At 46.6% G+C, this 15,698-nt stretch overlaps 2 protein-coding genes across 2 annotated transcripts; one reads left to right on the plus strand and one right to left on the minus strand.

Moving 5' to 3' along the window:
• The first annotated feature begins 5,896 nt into the window (after positions 1-5,896).
• Positions 5,897-6,838, plus strand: LOC125644531 (olfactory receptor 52K2-like). Its single transcript, XM_048868631.2, has one exon. It carries the CDS (start codon positions 5,897-5,899, stop codon positions 6,836-6,838), a length of 942 nt encoding a protein of 313 aa, XP_048724588.2.
• Positions 6,839-13,618: 6,780 nt separating this feature from the next.
• On the minus strand, positions 13,619-14,647 carry LOC125631110 (olfactory receptor 52E4-like). The gene has a single exon (XM_048837317.2). It carries the CDS (start codon positions 14,645-14,647, stop codon positions 13,619-13,621), a length of 1,029 nt encoding a protein of 342 aa, XP_048693274.2.
• Positions 14,648-15,698: the final 1,051 nt, after the last annotated feature.

Below are 15,698 nucleotides of genomic sequence, written 5' to 3' on the forward strand. Positions count from 1 at the left end.
TGACGATGTCTTCAGGCAGCTGCACGCTGTAGCACTGTACAGGAAGACAAGCCCACAGACTTGCACCATTGTAATTAAACTGGTTTAATTAAAGATATGTAAATCCTTGTGTGGACACTTTTATTGTAGCTTAAAACTCTCCCGAATCTTGTTAAACTAAACTGCAATCAAACCGTCCACAAAGTCTTTTGTATCCATTTAACTGAATGAGTTTAAAATTGCACCCAACATTTAACCAGTGCAACCGCATGTTTGCATGAGCTTCAAGCTCTACTTTGCACCCAGTGACCCTATAAAATCCAGGCCAGGAGCTAGTGGAAACTTTTCCTAGCATGCACAAAGCAACTAGTACATTGCACTTGGAAAATCGGTAAAAACTCTGCTCATGGCTCATTCATTATAGGCTAAGCTGTGAATGCTGGCAGGGTTACTCCTGATGGTGTGGAGTAAAGTTAGCAAAAGCGTTCCTTTAAAAAATGACAGGCTATGTCTGGAGATATAAATCCCAGCTCCTGCAGATGTACCCACATTAGCTCTGACCCAGCTCGGGCAAACTGGTTGAAACTATAATAAAGAACAAAATTGTCAGACACAGAGATGAACATAATTTGTTGAGGAAGACTTAACATGGTTTTAGTAAAGGGAAATCATGCCTCACCAACCTACTAGGTTTCAGAGGAACAGCCGTGTTAGTCTGTATTCGCAAAAAGAAAAGGAGGACTTGTGGCACCTTAGAGACTAACCAATTTATTTGAGCATGAGCTTTCGTGAGCTACAGCTCACTTCATCGGATGTGAATTACTACTAGAATTCTTTAAGGGGGTCAACAAGCATATGGACCAAGGGGATCCAGTGGATATAGTGCACTTAGATTTTCAGAAAGCCTTTGACGAGGTCCCTCACCAAAGTCTCTTATGCAAAGTAAGCTGCCACGGTATAAGAGGGAATGTGTTCTCCTGGATTGGTAACTGGTTAAAAGATAGGAAACAAAGGGTAGGTATAAATGGTCAGTTTTCAGAATGGAGAGGGGTAAATAGTGATGTCCCCCGGAGGTCTGTTCTATTCAACATATTCATAAATGATCTGGAAAAAAGGGTAAACAATGAGGTGGCAAAATCTACAGATGATACAAAATTACTAAAGATAGCTAAGACCCAGGAAGACTGCAAAGAGCTACAAAAGGATCTCTCAAAACTGGGTGACTAGGCAACAAAATGGCAGATGAAATTTAATGTTGATAAATGCAAAGTAAAGGACACTGGAAAACATAATCCCAACTATACATATAAAATTATGGGGTTTAAATTAGCTGTTACCACTCAAGAAAGAGATCTTGGAGTCATTGTAGATAGCTCTCTGAAAACATCCACTCAATGTGCACCAGCAGTCAAAAAAGCAAACAGAATGCTGGGAATAATTAAGAAAGGGTTAGATAATAGGAGAGAAAATATCATATTGCATCTATATAAATCCATGGTACACCTTTATCTTGAATACTGTGTGAAGATATGGTTGCCTTGTCTCAAAAAAGATATATTGGAACTGGAAAAGGTTCAGAAAAGGAAAACAAAAATTATTAGGGGTATGGAACGGCTTCCTTATGAGGGGAGATGAATAACACTGGGACTTTTCAGCTTGGAAAAGAGACAGCTAAGGGGAAATATGGATAAGGAAGTGTTGTTTACTCCTTCTCATAACACAAGAACTATGGTCACCAAACTAAATTAATAGGCAGCAGGTTTAAAACAAATAAAAACAAGTATTTCTTCACACAGCACACAGTCAACTTGTGGAACTCCTTGCCAGAGGATGTTGTGAAGGCCAAGACCATAACATGGTTCAAAAAAGAACTAGATATATTCATGGAGGATAGGTCCATCAATGGCTATTAATCAGGATGGGCAGGAATGGTGTCCCTAGCCTCTGTTTGCCAGAAGCTCAGAATGAACGACAGGGGATGGGTCACTTGATGAATCCCTGTTCTGTTCATTCCCTCTGGGGCACCTGGCATTGGCCTCTGTCGGAAGAGAGGATACTGGGCTGGATGGACCTTTGGTCTGACTCAGTCTGGCCATTCTTATGTTCTTATCTTCTCATTACAAATAGAAGTGTAGCTGCCTCAGCGCAAGCAGCCTCCCAAAAACACAGCTAGGGGATCCGATGGGCTTGAACTTGGCACCCGCACCATTAAGGCTATCCTGCAGTGTTTAGCATGCTGGCTCTCTCAGAGCTGGGAGCGATGTCTCTAGATGCTGTGTTGACAAACCCGCAGACACTAGATGGAGGAGTGAGAATGTTACTGGAGGGGAAGCAGGCAAGGCGTGCCCTCCATTCTCATCATGAAATCATTTGGTCCCAATCCTTTGGGCGCTTTGGGTGCAAAGCTCCCATCAATGTCCATGGGACTCCTGGGCTCAGAGGTGTTAGGATATAGATATTCAGGCCTGTCTGTAAAGGCCTATACTCTAAGAATTTAGGTGTATTCTTATCACTTAGCTAGTTATAGAGGTATAAAAGAGAATCAAAATCACTGTCTGACTGTATAAGGCCTTTTCTCACTGTGACAGTTTGAGGCCCTGTTCTTAGGCTAAGGCCTTTGGCTAAACAGCAGAGGCAGCCATAACCTGGGAAGCAAATGCTAGTCACATTGAAATAAGGTGCTATTGGGCTGTTAGGAATACAATCCTGTCCTGATAATGCCTATCGCCTCCAGAGAAAGGGAAGTGCCTAGAAAATGTCAAAGGAAACTTAGTTTGATAGCATCCTGTCTGGCAAGAACTCACTTATCAATAGCTGGGCTGTGAAATCCTCATTTCTGTTTCAGAGTAACAGCCGTGTTAGTCTGTATTCGCAAAAAGAAAAGGAGGACTTGTGGCACCTTAGAGACTAACAAATTTATTTGAGCATAAGCTTTCGTGAGCTACAGATCACTTCATTGGATGCATTTCTGTGTTGTTCTATCATTGTAGTCCCCACTTCCCTATTGTTTGTCTGTATAATCTCTGTCTGGTTCTGTGATTGTTCCTGTCTGCTGTATAATTAATTTTGCTGGGTGTAAACTAATTAAGGTGGTGGGATATAATTTGTTACGTAATCATGTTATAATATGTTAGCATTGGTTAGTTAAATTTCAGGAAAATGATTGGTTAAGGTATAGCTAAGCAGAAGTCAAGTTTTACTATATAGTCTGCAGTCAGTCAGGAAGTGGGGGGGGAAATGGGAACAGGGAATGGGGGTGGGGAAATTGGAATCATGTTTTGCTAAGTGGGGGAAATGGGAACAGGGACACAGGTGTAAGGCTCTGTGGTGTCAGAGCTGGGAAGGGGGACACTAAGGAAGGAAACTGGAATCATGCTTGCTGGAAGTTCACCCCAATAAACATCGAATTGTTTGCACCTTTGGACTTCGGGTATTGTTGCTCTCTGTTCATTCGAGAAGGACCAGGGAAGTAAGCGGGTGAAGGAATAAGCCCCCTAACAAGAGGGCTCCCAAGTCAGACCACTGGTATGAACCTCCTGCATCCTTCCTCCAAAAGGCAGGGCTGTGAGAATGTCCACATCTCTCCCAGGAACATGAAGGGCTCAGCCCTGAGTCTTCCAGCACCCCAGCAGGGCAGCTTTGCTCTAACTGTGAATGCTGCAAAAACAGACGTTAGACACAACAGAATCAGTCGAGCCGAAGGTTTTGCTCTTCTCATGTGAATTTATTGCTCAAATGAGCAATGGACAAACTGCAGAGAATCCAGTTGAGGGAAACAAAAAATGATGAGGGGACTTCAACACATGACTTATGAGGAGTGGCTGAGCTGAGGGAACTGGGCTTATTTAGTAGTCTGCAGAAAAAAGAGTGAGGGGGGATTTGACAGCAGCCTTCAACGACCTGAAGGGGGGTTCCAAAGAGGATGGAGCTCGGCTGTTCTCAGTGATAGCAGATGACAGAACAAGCAGCAATGGTCTCAAGATGCAGTGGGGAAGGTCTAGGTTGGATATTAGGAAACACTATTTCACTAGTTTCAGAGTAGCAGCCGTGTTAGTCTGTATCTGTAAAAAGAACAGGAGTACTTGTGGCACCTTAGATACTAACACATTTATTAAAGCATAAGATTTCATGTGCTACAGCCCACTTCATCGGATGCATAGAATGGAACATATAGTAAAAAGATAGATATATACATACAGAGAAGGTGGAAGTTGCCATACAAACTGTGAGAGGCTAATTAGTTAAGATGAGCTATTATCAGCAGGAGGAAAAAACTTTTGTTGTGATAATCAAGATGGCCCATTTAGACAGTTGACAAGAAGGCATGAGGATACTTAACATGGGGAAAAAGAAAAGGAGTACTTGTGGCACCTTAGAGACTAACCAATTTATCTGAGCATGAGCTTTCGTGAGCTGCTCACGAAAGCTCATGCTCAAATAAATTGGTTAGTCTCTAAGGTGCCACAAGTACTGCTTTTCTTTTTGCGAATACAGACTAACACGGCTGTTACTCTGAAACCTGTTAACATGGGGAAATAGATTTAATATGTGTAATGACCCAGCCACTCCCCAGTCTCTATTCAAACCCAGGTTAATAGTATCTAGTTTGCATATTAATTCAAGCTCAGCAGTTTCTCATTGGAGTCTGTTTTTGAGGCTTTTCTGTTGCAAAATTGCCACCCTTAAATCTCACACCTTCTTGTCAACTGTCTAAATGGGCCATCTTGATTATCACTACAAAAGTTATTTTCTCCTGCTGATAATAGCTCATCTTAATTTATTAGCCTCTTATGGCAACTTCCACCTTCTCTGTATATATATATATATATCTTCTTACTGTATGTTCCATTCTATGCATCCGATGAAGTGAGCTGCAGCCCATGAAAGCTTATGCTCTAATAAATGTGTTAGTCTCTAAGGTGCCACAAGTCCTCCTGTACTATTTCACTAGGAGGGTGGTGAAGCACAGGAATTGGTTACCTAGGGAGGTTTTAAAATCTCCGTCCTTCGAGGTTTATAAGGTCAGGATTGACAAAGCCCTGGCTGGGATGATGTAGTGGGGGATTGGTCCTGCTTTGAGCAGGGGGTTGGACGAGATGACCTCCTGAGGTCCTTTCCAACCCTGATATTCTATGATTCTAATTCATGCTGGCTTGACAGCCCTGTAGAAAGCTTCATGGGACCAATCTACAATCCCTGACACCATTCCAATAGGCCTTATCTCTAACCAATAGAAGCTGCCTCTAAGGATAGTCAGGGCTGCTTAGCATCCTCGCACACTCCACCCCATCCTCTCGCCTGAGATTCCCTCAAAGGGACTAATTAGCCACTGTTATCCGTCAAGAATCAGGGCTGAGACATCCAAATCCAATTACCCCCATGAACAGTAATCCTCACATCACTTTCCCTCCACTCCCCTGCTGCAGGTATTCAGGAGGCAGTGCACAATCAGTGACAACGGTTCAAATCAGGTCTCTCTTTCAGCTGGCTGCAATGGGACAGATCTCCAGGTGGTGTAAATGGGTATAACTGTAATGGCTCTCTGCCCATTTCTGACAGCTCAGGACTGAGCTTGATATGTCTATTTTCAGACAGAATTTTCATGGACAGTTCATAGTGCATCTAATGAGAGGAGTGTAGAGAAAAAAAAAACATTGATTTGAACTGCTACAGAGCCCTCACTTACCGCTTATTGTCTCTGTAATGAGAGTGGAATGGCTGCAGTGCAGGAGCCAAGAATAGGCTATTCGTCCCTCACTCTTTTTGTGCCATTAGCACAGGACTCGTGAAGAACTAATGCTGAGAAAAAACCACCTTGTCATGGTCCCATCAGACGGTTACTGACTGTTTTAATGGTTAGTTACAGGGGCAGGAAGTAGCCGTGCCGTGGAATTGAACATACCCAACCGGCCGCACCATGGCAGCTTCCAACTGGACCATGCCCCACCCCTCCACCTTCATCCTCCTCGGCATCCCGGGGCTGGAGGCGGTGCACGTCTGGATCTCCATCCCCTTCTGCTCCGTCTACCTTCTGTCCCTCCTGGGGAATGGCCTCCTCCTGGCTGTTATCAAGACCGAGCCCAGCCTCCACGAGCCCATGTACCTTTTCCTTTCCATGCTGGCGCTCGCCGACCTGGTCATCTCCACCACCACCCTGCCCAAAACCCTCTGCATCTTCTGGTTCAGTGACCGGGCCATTCACATCAACGCTTGCCTGGCCCAGATTTTTTTGATTCACTCCGTAACTACCATGGAGTCCGGGTTTATGTTGGCCATGGCCTTTGATCGCTACGTCGCTATCTGTAACCCGCTGCGACACTCAATCATCCTCACCAATCAGGTCGTAGCCAAGATAGGGCTGGTCATTGTGATGAGGGGGGCCGTGTTACTGGGCCCACACCCATTCCTGCTGAAGCAGCTCCCGTACTGCAGGACCAATGTCATTTCTCACACCTATTGTGAGTTCATGGCACTCGTGAAACTGGCCTGTGAGGACACGACAGTCATGAGTTCCTACAGTCTGGCAGTAGTGTTTCTCGCCGGGGGGTTAGATTTTATCCTCATTGTCCTGTCCTACATCCTGATCCTCCGGGCTGTCTTCAGACTCCCCTCCAAGGAGGCGCGACACAAGTCGCTTAGCACCTGCAGCTCCCACGTCTGCGTCATGCTGGTGTTTTACACCCCTGCGATCTTCACCTACCTCTCCCACCGCTTCGGCCACATGGTTCCCCACATTCACATCCTCATCGCCAACATTTACCTGCTCTTTCCTCCCATGATGAACCCCATCATCTATGGGGTGAGAACCCCGGGGATCCGGCAGAGGGCGCTCCTCATCTTGGGCGTCAAACCAGCCTGAAGGCTCACGGGATGGGTCAGTGTCTGGGGAGCAAGGTCCATGCAGGTGACATGAGGTCCAGTAAGGCCGGGGATCCAGATGGCCTAGCCCCCCCCCCCATATGGAAACCCACCTTAGCCTTGCTGAGCAGCGGGGCTAATAAACACGCTTGTCTGGGTCTGCAGTACAACACAGTTTTCATTTTTTACTGCTCTAGAACATCTTACTCATTAGTCATTTCCACCCGACCCAGCAAGATCAGAGCCTCATTGTGCACGGTGCTGTACGACATACAGCTAGAAACTGTCCCCACCCCCTGAGATTCAATCTTGACAGACAAGATGGACTAATTGTGGGCAAGGCGGGGTTGTGGTCACCCCACATCACGGGTGAGGGATGTGTCCCTGGCAGCCCAAGTACTTGCCCAAGATGACACAGGGAGTCTAAGACAAAGCCAGCAATTGCTTCAGTGCACCAGCCAACCTCTCTGATTGGGGGTGAGGGGTAAATGTCTCCTGGGAAAAGATTAACCCCTTTTGTGAGGGTCTTGCACCTGGTCTGGTCACTGTCAGACAGAGGAGATTGTACTAGACTGGACTCCGGCCTGAGCCAGTGAACCCAGATCTGGGCCCTGGTCCAGAGCCTTGACCACAAGGCCAGGCACCTGATTTACCACATGGCAAATTCATGCTCATCTGGCTGCATCTCCCCGCACCCACCATGCACGCTCTCACTGCCAGGCAGTTGTCACTCTCCCCCCCACCACGTGCCCTCTCACACCTAGCCGACTGCCACTCTCCCCCGCCACACATGCTCTCACACCCAGCTGGCTGCCTCTCTCCCCTCTCATAATCTTTCACAGGTTCCCATTCCAGAAGGAACCTCTCTGACTACCCCTTCTGACCCTCTGCCTGGGGATAGTAGGAGAGGCCTGCGAAGGGGTAGGAGGGGTTCTCTCTACAGCAAAGAGCTTTGGGAAGACAACTATGACTGGGACTTGGCAGAGACCTAATGACTGGAAGTTGTAAAGGAATGTGGGGAGGGGGGTGTCTCTATGGACTGGGGGCAGAGGACAATAGGGCTGGCAACAAGAGGATTTCCTGAAGGACACTGAGTGGCTCAACAGTGTAGTACAGTTTAGCATTGCATTACAGGATCTACTACTAGTGAGGGGACCATGCCCGTCTCCTCTCCTCTCCACCATCCTCTCCTAAGGAGGTTTGCTGTGTGTTCACCTCTCAGCCCCACCTCCCTGCTAGGAGCCAGGTGCCTGCTGGTGCCTCTGGCCCAGCTCCTCAGTCTGCATCTGGCACTGTTAATGTGTCTGGCATTTAATTGCTGACCAAGTATGTTATGACGCTGCGCTCCATATGTGTTATGAAAATATACTCATGAATATGAATATGACATAACTGGAATATGCTTCAAGTAATGTGTCGTTAGAAAGGTTGTCATTTGCTGGATATGATTATTCTATTTGCATGCATGTATCATTTTTGTAGAGGAAGTTAGGGATATTATCTTGTGTATTTGTATTTTATGTTCAAGACTTTGGGTCACTCCCTCTGCTTACACTTCAGGGTCTTCAATGGGGAAGCCAGACATGGCGTAATTGCCCATTAGCAGACAATAAAGTGTGGTCCAGCACATAAAGAATGGAGACTGGGGTCTTCAGGGACATGTCACCTGATACTGGAATCTATCTTAAACCTTGTACTTTTCCATGAGAAGCTGGGGAGGGGGTCAAACTGAGACAAAGAACTTCTGCCATTTGCCAAATCTATATAAGGACAATGCAGGACAATGGAGGTGGCCAGTCATGAAGAAATTCCCTGTTTACCACCTAAGATGTCTCCTGGAATTAACAAAGACTAAACCAGGAGGAAGGATTGGGCCCAGACTAGGAAGGAGTCTAGTCTGTGAAAGAAGCTTAATGGAACATCTCTGAGGGTGAGCTATTAAATATAACCAGTTTCTTAGTGTATTAAGCTTAGCCTTGCATATTGTCTTTATTTTTTCTTAATGACTTACTTTGTTCTGTCTGTTATTACTTAAATCCACTTAAATCCTCATTTTATACTTAATAAAATCATGTTTGTTTATTAATAAACCCAGTGTAATTGTTACCTGTGGGGGCAAACAATTTGTGCATGTATCTCTTTCAGTGATAAAGAGGGCGAACACTTATGAGTTTACCCTATATAAGCTTTATACAAAGTAAGGCAGATTTTTCTGGGGTTTAGACCCCCTTGGGTCTGGGTTTCTGAGTGCTGGAGGTAGGTACCTTGCTGAGCTGTTTTCAGTTTAGGTCTGCAGCTTTGGGGGTGTGGCCCAGGCCCTGGGTCTGCATTGTAGCATGCTAGTGTGTTTGGCTCAACAAGACAGGGTTCTGGAGGCCCAGGCTGGCAGGGAAAATGGGCTCAGTGGTAATTTCAGCACATTAGGTGACAGTCCTAAGGGGGTGTCTGTGACCAAACCCGTCACATGTGTGTCTGCCTCTCTCAGCCCCAAACCCCTCACAGAGGCTGGCCATGTGTTGGTGTCTCTAAACACTCTTCCCCACACAGGGGCCTGGGAAGGTGTTTACGGTGGTCTAGCTGTATATTCACACAGTGGCAGTCTTGCTGTGCTACAGAAGCTTTTGTAGTCCATGTGATTGCTGGCCATGTAGTGACATTTCTCGGTAGGCCCAATTCACAATTTGCTGCTCTTTCACTCTAGTAATGTGTCCGCAGGAAGAAAGTTGCCAAAACTGACCCAGCACTGATGGGGAGGGATGCTGGGTCAGCTTTCAAAATCCTCACTCCTGATCTTGTACTGCCCCTTGATACAGAGCAGCTGCTGGAGACCAGGAGCATTGAAAAGGGGAGCCCAGAATGCCTCAGCATTCCTCAGCCCTCCCATATTGCACATGATTGTTATAGCAAACACACCCCGGCCTTGCAAAAGGGGTGGCTAAAACAATTCCTCTATTTTAGACAGCACAAGAGATACCCACTGTGATGAGTTCTCCCCCCTTGGGTGCCACGTGGAACTGGGGTACAGTTTAGATCTCTGTCTCACCAATCCAGGGTCCCTCTTGCACTGTGAGGTTGTGGCAAGCTGAAAATCCCTCCAAGGTTGCACTCACACCAACATCCACAGGCAGGGACCACACCCAGCTGCGTTCATGAATCTCTGACCAACCACTCATGAACCCACCATCGGAAAGCTACAGCCAAAATACCCCCAGGTTTCCAGCCTAGGACACCAGAGCTGTACCGTTCTGTCCTGGTCAAAAGCCTGACCAGTGTGAATTTATTATCCAGTCCACCCCTCCCTTGATGTGAAAAGGGTGATGCACAAGCTTCCATTAAATGAGCTGAGGTTTTACTCATACTTCAAGCAAATCACACTGTTTTAATTAAAAAATAGAACACATATTTATTGACTACAGAAAGATAAATTTTAAGTGACTATAAGTAATAACAAACCAATCAAATATGGTTACCTAAAAAATAAAGGAAATCACAGTCTAAATCTCATATACTAAATAAGATTTGAACCAAACAGTGTCTCACCCTGTTGGATAGTACTGACAGTTGTCAGGGTTCCCTCCCCACTCTGAACTCTGGGATACAGATTAGGGGACTCGCATGAAAGACCCCCGAAGCTTATATGCTACCAGCTTATGTTAAAAACTTCCTGTCACAGAGTCCCCGGGCGGTGCTCAGGAACTGCTCCCTATGAAGCCAGTCAGGACTCTGGGGAAGTCTCCTCTCTAGGAGCAGCCTGTCTTCAGGACACACAGCTCACCTGGCTTCCACCTTCCTGGGTCTGACCTCGGAGCATTCAGCCTCCTCCGTGCGCTTCCCACAGCGAGTCCGCACAGGTGGGGTCCTGGGGAAGCCAGAGGGTCCTGCCCCCCAACTCCACAGTGAGATGTGACTCTCTGCCAGCCAGTAAAACAGAAGGTTTATTAGATGACAGGAACATGGTCTAAAATGGAGCTTGTAGGTGCAGAGAACAGGACCCCTCAGCTGGCTCCATTTTGTGGGGCAGTGAGCCAGACAACCATGTCTGCACTTCACTCCACATCCCCAGCCAGCCCCAAACTGACTCCCACTCCAGCCCCTCCTCCTCTGGGCTTTGTCCCTTTCCTGGGCCAGGAGGTCACCTGATTCCTTTCTCCAACCCTTTAGCTCTTACCTTGCAGGGGTGAAGGGCTCAGGCCATCAGTTGCCAGGAAACAGGGTGTCGGCCATTCTCTGTGTCCAGACCCCTGCACACACCTGCCCTCTAGGGCTCTGCAATGGTCATAGACCCTTATCCCACCCCCTAGATACTTAAGAACTGCATAAGGGAAACTGAGGTACCCCCAGAATATTCAGAGGAAACATTAAGAACAGTTCCGCTTCGTCACACTTCCCCAAGGTACAAATTACTTCCCTTGTCCTTGGACAGTATTGCTGCCACCACCAAGTGATTTACACAAAGTTTCAGGAAAAGGACCACTTGGAGTTCCTATTTCCCCAAAATCCTCCTCCCCCACTCTCCTTCACCTCCTTTCCTGGGGAGGCTTGAGAATAACATACAAACCAATTGCCTTTAATAAAAGTACAGACCAGACCCTTTATGCTTAGGACACTAAAATCAATCAGGTCCCTCTATTATAAAGAAAAAAGTAAAAGAAGCACCTCTGAAAAATCAGGATGGAAAGTAATTTTACAGGGTAATAAAAAAGATTTAAAACACAGAGGATTCTCCTCTAGGCTCAACTTCAAAGTTACAAGAACAGGAATAAATCTCCCTCTTAGAACAGGGAAAATTCACAAGCTAAAACAAAAGATAATCTAACTCATTTCCTTGGTATTACTTACAATTTCTGTAGTTTTAGATGTATCATTTCAGTAGGAGCTGGGTTACGCGCTTGGTCTCTCTCTTTGTCCCGAGAGAGAACAAAACCAAGAGCACAAACAAAACCTCCCCCCCCCCGCATCCCAGATTTGAAAGTATCTTCTTTCCCCATTGGTCCTTCTGGCCAGATGCCAACTAGGTTAATTGAACTGATTAACCCCTTACAGGTAAAGGAGGGATTTTATGCTACCCTTAGCTGTATGTTTATGACAACAGTCCATCAAGCTTCCATATACAGTCTAGAAATCCCATTAGCCTGGGACCAGCAGTTCCCACAGTTCAGTCTTTGTTCCGCAGGTGTTTCCAGGTGTTCTTGTTTGGGGAGTGATGTCGCTGCCCCCTTTTATAGCTTTTTTCATATAATGGGAATCCATAGCTCCAAGCCAAGTTCCTAGCCCAGTGATTGGAAAAATACAGGTACCAAAATGGAGCTCAGTGTCATGTGCTTTAGTCAAATGCCCTTGCAAACTTCTCTGAGTCATAGCAGCCATTATCCATAAGCTGACTGAAGCATTCTCAGAAAGGCTTCCCAGGTGGAGGATGAGCTTCTCCTAAGGTCTATTGTTTTCCTTAATAGTCCATTACCTTGAATTGACCCTTCATAATCGGCTGTCTAGACTGAAAGCATCTTGCCTTGTGGGGGTCACCCAGGAGCAACCACATTTGGAATACAGATACATTGTGAATATTCATAACTCCTGATACAAACGATACAGGCTCACGAATAGGATAATCCTATTCAGCAGATCAGAATATTTTGAAAAGATGCATCATAATTAACCACATCATAATCATACCACTGTGATGAATATGGGGAGCAGAGTGTCACACCCAGATCTAGGGAAACACAATTTGACACCTGCATGCCATTCCCTGCCTCAGTGTCCTCACCACCCTGGAGCATTCTTTGCGGTTTGGTCAGAGCCCTGGGACCACCACCTGCAGCTTCTGCCCTCTCCTCCAGCTGCAGTCTGTCTCTCCGCTGCAGCCAGAGCCCCGCAACCATAGATTCCCCTCTACTGCTCTTTTGCCTCTCTCCTCCCTCAGCTTCTTCTGACTCATCCAGTCTCTGTGTTTATAGAGGGACGGACCAAGCCCTCCACTCTCTGTTCCCCCCTCTGGGGAGGTTCCATTCCTTCCACGCCCTCCCCTCTGCAGAGACACTGGAGAAAACTGGCTTTTATCTAGAATATAATTACTCTTTTCTTCTGTCTGGGTGAGACCTTGTTGGGGCTGATGGTCTTTTATGACCAACCTATTGATAGACATACTTCCCTCCCAGAACTGAGCTAGAACACAGCAAGACTGACAGGGTCTCTCTCTCTCTCCACAGAGTTAGTGACAGAATGAGAATACACATTAAAATTATAAGCCTCACCAGTGTCCCTTAAGTGACTTGCCACAAGATGCCAGAACATGTTAATATTAGAGCTGACAGAGTTTAATATTTGTTTAATTTTCTCTTGTTTATATATGAATTAGATACAGTGCTCCTGTCTGCTAATTGCTAAGTTATCTGCCAAAAAATCTAAAGCTTTCAAGAGCTAAGGTAACCTCCGGAATCACGGTTAAAGTTGCCACTCCCACCAAAATCTGAAATGGCTTCCTTATAGATACTGGGGGGGAGGGAGGTGGAAATGATCCAGCGAGTGACAGTGGGAGGGCAGGAGAGGATCAATCACCAGGGGTGGTGCCTTAGGTTAAAGAAGCAGAGGAAGGGGTGAGACTTGACATAAGAGGTAGAACAAGGGGTGGGGCTTTGGAATCCAGTGACCAACAATTACTAATGTGACAACCTATGAGTTAATGAGTTGTACACAGACCGATTCCCCAATTTGTCAGGCTGACTCAGCACAGTAGGGTCGGGGAAAGATTTAATGTCTATGTGAGTGTCCAGTAGATGATTTAGGAAAGAGGGCTCAGCACCATGTCCCCAGACAGCTCTGCATGGAGGCTGGTTTTAGAGCCAGACCACCAGGAGAAAACTTTAGGTCCTTTATGAGGAAAGAGCCAGAGCAGCCTGTTCCTGATCTGTTTGGTCTTCAAACCATAGATAATGGGGTTTAGCATGGGGGATACAAGGATGTGCATGTTGGCACTGAGAACGTGGAAATGCAGGGGCACATTCTGGGCAAACCGGTGTGTGAGGATGAAGAAAAGACCTGGGATGTAAAAGGCTAATGTGGCAAACACGTGGGAGCTACAGGTCCAAAACGTCTTCAACCAGGCGTCCTTTGTGGGGAGGCTGAAGATGGCTCTGAGAATCTGTGTGTAGGACAGGGCAATCAAAAACACATCCACACCAGTGATGAGGAATATCAGAGAGAAGCCATAGTAATTATTGACACGGATGTCAGCACAGGCCAACTTCACCATGGATATATGCTCACAGTAGGTATGGGGGATGATGTTGGTTCTGTGATACGGGCACCGCCTCGCCAGGAAGGGATTGGGCAGTACGAGTATGCTGCTGCGTAGTACCACGGCCAGGCCTAGCTTGGCCACCGCCGCATTTGTCAGGATGGTGGAATGTCTCAGGGGATCGCAGATGGCCACGTAGCGATCCAAAGCCATGGCCACTAAGATCCCAGACTCCATCGCTGAGAAGCAGTGAATGAAGTACAGCTGGGTGAGGCAGGCACTGAAATCTATCTCCCTGGAATTGAACCAGAAGATGCTCAGCATTTTGGGCACGGTGGATGTAGACAGGGCCAGGTCGGTGACAGCCAGCATGCAAAGGAAATAGTACATGGGCCCATGGAGGCTCGGCTCTATCTTCACGATCAATAGGATGGTGAAGTTCCCCAAGATGGCTAAGGCATAGATCGCACAGAAGGGGATGGAGATCCAGACATGGGCCGCCTCCAGGCCAGGAATGCCCAGCAGGATGAAGGTGGAGGGGTTGGTGAAGTCAGTTGCGTTGGAATCAGACATGGAGTAGAGGAGAAGATGTCCAACTCTAAGGCAGAACGGTGTCTCCTGCATGCACCATACGTTCCCCTGACTTCCTCTATGTGCCCAGGGTATAGGGCGATGGTTGCAGTACAAATGCCTGGTTGGAGAGACAATGTTAATATGAGAGACTATATGCACTAGTGGAGGATGTTCTCATGGGTGAAGCCGATTGGTCACTCATCATACACTGAAAAATGATATTTCCATAATTCAGATAAATGAATTGTGAACCCCTGACCCTACTCATGCCAATTCCATATTCAGTGGTGCTCCATATATCAATAATTCCTATTTGTCTTGGTGTGGGAAACCTTAATAGGCACAAGCAGGAAGCATGAGTGTGAATACTGGTTATACCTCATTGTTCCTTAATGCAACGAAACCCAGACTAGAGAGTTCATGCTGTAGGGAGTTCTCCATTCACCTGGTAGCTCAAAAACTGAAGTGGAAAAAATCAAAGCTTTGCCAAGACATGTGCTCATGGCAAACATCCCAATAGAACATACCTCAGGGAGAAGACCTGTCATCTCAATGGAAACACCTGCTCTTTCGAAGCAGTGGCCAAAACAAAGAGAATGCCTTAGGAATTGGATGGAAAATAACCTACTCTGGATATGTGCTCAGTTTTGGTTGCCCAGTCTCTATAAAGGGTATAGCAGAGAGATAGGGGGTTTCTGAGGGCTTGTCTGCATTATCCACTGGATCGACGGGCAGCGATCGATCCAGCAGGGGTCGGTTTATTGCATCTAGACACGATAAATCGACTGCTGAGTGCTCTCCCGTCGACTCCGATACTCGACCAGGGCAAGAGGTGCAGGCGCAGTCGATGGGAGAGCGTCAGCCATCGACTTAGCACAGTAAAGACACCGTAGTAAGTTAAACTAAGTACGTCAACTTCAGCTACGTTATTCACATAGATGAAGTTGCGTAAGTTAAATCAATCCCCCCCGCAGTGTAGACCAGGCCTGAGACAGGCTATGAGAATGGGGGAGGTTGCCATATGCGGAGAGACTGAAAAGACTGTCACTCT

This window comes from Caretta caretta, chromosome 1 (genome assembly GCF_965140235.1).
Source record: "Caretta caretta isolate rCarCar2 chromosome 1, rCarCar1.hap1, whole genome shotgun sequence".
In the NCBI taxonomy this organism is placed as follows: domain Eukaryota; kingdom Metazoa; phylum Chordata; order Testudines; family Cheloniidae; genus Caretta; species Caretta caretta.

Bases quoted from the DNA above. Each gene is read 5' to 3' on its own strand.
- LOC125644531 (XM_048868631.2), top strand. From the start codon at position 5,897: ATGGCAGCTTCCAACTGGACCATGCCCCACCCCTCCACCTTCATCCTC.
- LOC125631110 (XM_048837317.2), bottom strand. From the start codon at position 14,647: ATGTCTGATTCCAACGCAACTGACTTCACCAACCCCTCCACCTTCATC.